At 36.8% G+C, this 6,000-nt stretch overlaps 1 protein-coding gene across 1 annotated transcript in view; it reads left to right on the top strand.

Moving 5' to 3' along the window:
• The first annotated feature begins 969 nt into the window (after positions 1–969).
• The window catches only part of LOC131036098 (ARM REPEAT PROTEIN INTERACTING WITH ABF2), a 54,832-nt gene continuing 49,801 nt past the window's right edge, over positions 970–6,000 (top strand). The window contains exon 1 of the mRNA XM_057967910.2: positions 970–1,590. Coding sequence (XP_057823893.1) covers positions 1,347–1,590 — 244 coding nt within the window. The 5' untranslated portion in view covers positions 970–1,346. The remainder of the gene's footprint in view (positions 1,591–6,000) is intronic.

Below are 6,000 nucleotides of genomic sequence, written 5' to 3'. Positions count from 1 at the left end.
TCTGCCTCCTTCTCACTCCTATCTACCTCTTTCTATCCACATTTTTGAATACCTTTGTCTTCTTATCTCTCTATCTCTCTCCCTATCCCTCTTCATCTCTCTATATCACCATCTATCTACATCTCTCCATTCCATCTCCCCCCCCCCTCTCTCTCTCTCTCTCTCTCTCTCTCTATATATATATATATATATATATATATCTCCCTATTTTTCTCCCCCTCCACACTCTCTCCCTCTCTCCATATCTATCTATCTATCTTTATGTCTATCCATCTCTCTCTCTCTCTCTCTCTCTCTCTCTCTCTCTCCTCTTTTTTTTTTTTTTGTCTCTCCCTCTCCTTTCCATATCTATCGAGCTTTCTCCTTCTCCATCTCTATATCTCTATCTCTATCACCTATCTCTCTTACTCCCCCTCCTATCTCTATCTCTCTAACTCTCCCCCCTCTATTTATCCCTCTTTATAGGCCCATCTCCCCCTCTCTCTCCCCTCTTCTTATTGTAGACAAAACACAATCCCGTTGCTAAAGATTATCTTCTTCATTTAGAGGTTTTGTTTCAATCATGTTCCAGACCTTTGTTGCACAAACAACATCACTTGTTAAATTACCTACCAATTGACGTCATGTACAACACAATTGTATGCAAAAATATACCACTTTTTTATCTTATTGACCTTCCACATTACCTCTTCAACATACCCATTACACACCAACATACACTCAATAAAGAAGCACAAATCTCTCAAATACCAAATCTAAGAAGAAAAGGCATGGCAAGTGCCACGGAGCACAAGACCCTTTCTACTTGGCCGAAACAACATAACTTGGGACCCACAAAAAGATTTAATTTGAAAATCTTTACCAAGAGAACATCGAACGGTGGATTCTCTCTCCAACAAGACGGGAATCTTCTATCTGCTGCACATTATTATGCACGAGGACGCACCAAAAATTAAAACATTCAAATTAAGGTGGAGCCCACCACATGGCGGGTGAGCCTGTTATCTCTCTTCCAAACTGCGTATAAATCGACGGCCCAAATCCAGAGCTTGCCATCTACACCCTCAGCCGTCGATGCTTTCGCCACAGATCCTTCTCCGACAAGTATCACTGTGCAGGGCGGTTTCAGCAGCAGTACGCATTTTTCATTCGGCGGTAAATTGAGCCCCAATTTGAGCAAGGAGGCCGGGAACGATAATACCGCCTTGGCGGAAAGTTTTCCCTCCTTGAAGGCCAGCGAAAGGAATTTTTACAGGCCTTTTGTTCACAACGCTCTTCTCCCATACCCTGGGAGTGAGCTTACCAAACCCTTGGAGCTGCTGTTGGAGAGCGCTTTTGATGCAGTAATGGAACGCGGGGATCCGAAGATTGTGGTGGGAGGGGAAAGGAAAGGACACAAGCGAAAACTGGCAGAGACATGTGCGGGACAGGAGAAGGAGAAGGAGAATGAGGAGGATGGCCCCTTCAGCCTCCTCCCGCAGGATGTACAAACTCAGGTCGGAAGGCTCAATTCCAGTTTTTCATGGCGGGAGGCTGATCGCTTCACCGCCAGACGCGCTGCTCATTCAATTGCAGAATTCGCTAAACACGGTAACTCTTCAGCAATGTGTATTATTTCTTTTTTTCTTCTGGAGATTTCTGCAGTGCATTTTATACTTCACTTCAAGGAAATCTTATGTTTTAAAGCGCGTAACGTTGTTTATGTATTAAGTTTTTCTTTGTTAAGATTTTGAAATTTTTCAGCTCATTGTTTTTTCAAGTATCTTGTGGATTGAACGGCTTTGTAGGTTTTCAATTGGCTTTTTTATTGATTGATGCGGGTTCTATTGTGGCCTGCGCCCTTTAGAAAATACCGGAGTACTTGTATAATTGCCTTCATATGCAAATATGGAACACATATATAAAAATTAAAAAAACGGACTTAACTTTATAATCATTCTAAAGGAGGAGCTAAAAATACTCCATAGCCTGTTTCAGTCACCACCGCACCTGTCTCCATAAGTTACCTCAACTGCGCACGAACTACTTCAGCTGTAGAAAATTCGTACGCTCGAGCTGATGTAAACTTATTTGCCAATACCCTAACCATTAAAAAACTAAACATAAATACTACTAGCTAGATTATGAAGGGCAAAAGTTTGGAGGAAAGAGTGATTATAAAATTAGATCCCTCTCCAACATGGATCCTCTTGCCCAATCATAATAGTCTTCACTTATCTTTGCCGAGAATAGGCACTAGTTCGCTCCATTATTAGCTAGGTAGTCAGTTACACAATTCACCTAATGCAAACAACGCATGTACTTCATCTTCTTGAATCATGTTTCTACAGTTTTAATCCCATCAAATATATTCTGAAGTGCCCAATCTGCTAATGAACTCTTGTCACAGTCACTTATTAGTTTTAATCTCATCAAATATATTCTGAAGTGCCCAATCTGCTAATGAACTCTTGTCACAGTCACTTATTACCACATTTGAAACTCCTACGATCTCTAAATAATCACAGTTAGAAGGTATGACCACTTTCATTCCTCCCAAAAGCACTAGGGTCCTTGTTTGATTATTGGATTTCTTGCCAGGAAAAGTGGATCCTTTTTCTTCCAAGATTGTCATCTTCTTTCTCAAAGCTTTTCCTGCTCTCGCTGGGCCTGGATTCCCTTTAACTTCCCCTTCAGAATTAAGTTGAGGCACCCCTGATTTGGCGTAAGCCATGCACTATTCTTCCTTCTATTGTGATCATCTATTTCTCCATCAACAGGGAGTAGATTTTCAGTTATTTATTGCTTTGTAATAAATATATTTGCATAATGTTGCTGAAGTAAAATATATTTGCATAATTGGTAAGTCTTTTATATGTGGTAGAATTCTACAAAAGGCATTTGTTTAGCTGAAGTAAAAGATTAGCAAGCCACTGGTTTTGGCAATACCTGGCTTGCAACTACTATTTTAGGTAGAGACAAATTTTAATGATTGTGTGTTGGAGGCTCTTTTATTACAATTATGTAAGCTTGTTTGTTGTCATTTGGATTTATTTCGTGGAGCACTTTAGATATATTGCTCACATAATGAGTTGTATGTCTTTGTTTGAGCAGAAATTAACTATATCAATTATAAATTAAAAATCATATATCTATATCTACATATATGAAATATTTCTTTGAACGTTTAGTGTTGTGGTAGAAAAACTCCATCGGTGAGGTAGCCACCAAGGTTCAAATCCCTATTGGGCCATTGAGCTCGTGGGCTTTCTACCTTTGTTGGGTTGTTGAGCTCGTGGGTTTGAACAAGCGTGGGGAATGATGAACCCCCCAAAAATGGACAAAATAACAAACTTTTTCAACGTTGATTCCACATTGACTCTGATTTTGTCTGACCAACCCTATTTCTAAGCAATTCAGTAATTTCATGCGTTTTTTCTAGGGTTTTGCAAGTTTTTACAATGATTTTTTTTCACTTTTTTGCCATTTTGGGGTTTTTAAACATTATTTTAACGTGATTTAAATGCAAAAAAAATTGAAAATTGGGTCAACGCTTGGTCAACAATTTTTTCATGAATCGGGATTTTTTCGGGGAATAAATCGGCTAGCTCCAGGATTCAGGATTAATTGGGTATAATCGCGATTTTTTGCAGACTATTGCTTCATTGCTTTAAAGAACACGATGTGGAAGCATAGACAAAGAATGTGAATTGTTCAATAGAATGCATCAAAGAAATTTGGTCTCATGCATAAAAAGAGATTATATTGCTACTTATGCCCCAAACCCCCATAAAAACAGAAAAATATAGAGCATTAAAAGTGAAAAATGGAATCAGAATTGGAATAAAAAACACTGAAAACTGGGAGAACAACAGAGTGCCTTCAAAATACAGAAACTCTATCCAAAATATGTCACTTTGAAAGCACTAAAGGGGAAAAAAGGGCAGATGACGAATACAAATGTATTGATTCCATATTCCAAAATTAAACATTAGAAGTTTCCAGGGAGGTTTATTTTTATAATTGTATTGATACAGAGTTTAAGTTGAAAGATTTACAGCCGAAAATAACAGGCCACAGCTTGAGAAACAATTCAAAAGTTTCATTTGTCCATTGCTCCTGGTACTTAACAGGAATTTTGTTAACCATCACCTGCACATGTTCTGCCTGCTTAAGGTTTATATGGGCACCTTTGCTCATACTGTATCTGTTTTCATCCTGCACATGAGTAGTTCACAGTTTATAGCTGAAATCCAACAGAGTTTCATTCATATGGGGGGAATTAAATGCATAAAGATTAGAATCAACCAAAAATAAAGTGTGTAACACTCAAAAGCTACCCCTGTTATAATTCTCCAACCCCAATTTCCTTCTTCAGAAACTACCATCTATTTCTCCACCTTCTCTATTATTTCTCTCCAACTTTGTGCTTGTTCTTTGGTCTTTGCAATCTGATCATCCATACTTGCCAGAAGATCCAAATGATCAATGGTATCTTCGTAAGAGATCAACGATAACTAGTAAATAAAACTCAAATAAAATCAGAATAATTTGAAAGCAGAGTACAAACCAGAATCAATCATGGTCATTGTATTCTCTTGTGCTAGACTTGATTTTTATTTCCATGTGAGCCCACAAACATATCCACTTAAAGAAATCAGAATGGTAATTCAACATGTTGTCAAACCGCATTTGTTTTTTTCCCTTCAGTGCATTAAAGAAAGTGTTTTTGTCATGCTTACAGCTGCAACCAAATCTGGCAGCTCGCCTGTCTATAAAATGCTAGAATCACTAGTGAGAAAAATAAGGTCTAATGATTTGTTAAATTCAGATACAGGTGTTTCCAAGAATAGCTTTTTAACCGTTGCAGCTTCCCCATCACCCCATTTCCACACTCTCTCTGTCATTTTGAGAACTGCTTGCAGCCATTACAGAGCCGGATAACCTTCTCACGTTCAAGGTTTGAACTGTTAGCTGCTCGTCAATTTAAATTGCCTGGGGATTTTATTTACACAGATCTCTGCTGCCACTGTATAAGGCCTCTTGGTGTAAATATATGGACAATATTAATGTATATTATTTATTATATATATTATTAAATTTTAATAATTAACTATTAAACTATTGATGACATATATAATATTTATTATAAATACAGTATTAATAATCTAAGTTACTGAATTGGAATCAGGCATTGGTACATTCTTGGGATGTCCATACAAAAAATATATAAAATCATAAATATATACATATTTGTAGCCTAAAAATTAATATACAGCTATACTATGTATAATTTATTCTTAAGCATGCTAAATATTAGCAGTAAATATTTAAAAATCAAAGCACTTTAGGAACACCATATCAAATATGGATAAAACTACTGTTCAAAATCCTTTAATTATTAGAATAATATCTTTATTCAGTTAATTTAATGGTCAATTTTGTAATATATTGTAAATATTAGGAGTTTCTATTTTTTGCATCTGTTATCAATTGTTTCTTATTAGAAACATTGATCTCTTTGTAATCTATTTAATGATCGTTTGATCATTATTTAATTCAATCAGTTTTTTACCAAATACTCTTGTATTATGGCATGAGAGCAGGAGATTAAATTCGTCAAAAAAAATTCTTTTGAAAAATTTGATAGAATTTTTTTTAGATTTTTTTTAGAAATACGAATTTTTTTTTGAGGGTTTTCCATGCCCCATCTGTGTATCTGTTTGCGCGACTTCTAGGCTCGATTTTTGTCGGGCTTTCATTTTTGAGAAGGGTATTTTGCGTTTTTGAAAAAATCATGATTTGTTTATGCTTTCTCTATTTGCGCGATTCGTCTGTTGGCTCTCCGTGGCGATTTGTTTTAGGGTTTTTTCATTGTGCGAAAAGGGTTTTCTTTTAGTCGCGGATTTCATTTCGTGATTTTTTGGTGCCCGTTTTCGGCGATTTGGTTTCGTGGGGTTTGTGCGACGCTTGCTTTTGTGATCGCTTTCTGGTTTATGCGTCGGCCTTTTTCCTTTTTTT

The sequence above is a fragment of the Cryptomeria japonica genome, chromosome 4 (genome assembly GCF_030272615.1).
Source record: "Cryptomeria japonica chromosome 4, Sugi_1.0, whole genome shotgun sequence".
NCBI classification, from domain to species: domain Eukaryota; kingdom Viridiplantae; phylum Streptophyta; class Pinopsida; order Cupressales; family Cupressaceae; genus Cryptomeria; species Cryptomeria japonica.
The sequence above is the reverse complement of the archived record's forward strand: the minus strand, read 5'-3'. Positions and strand labels throughout refer to the sequence as shown.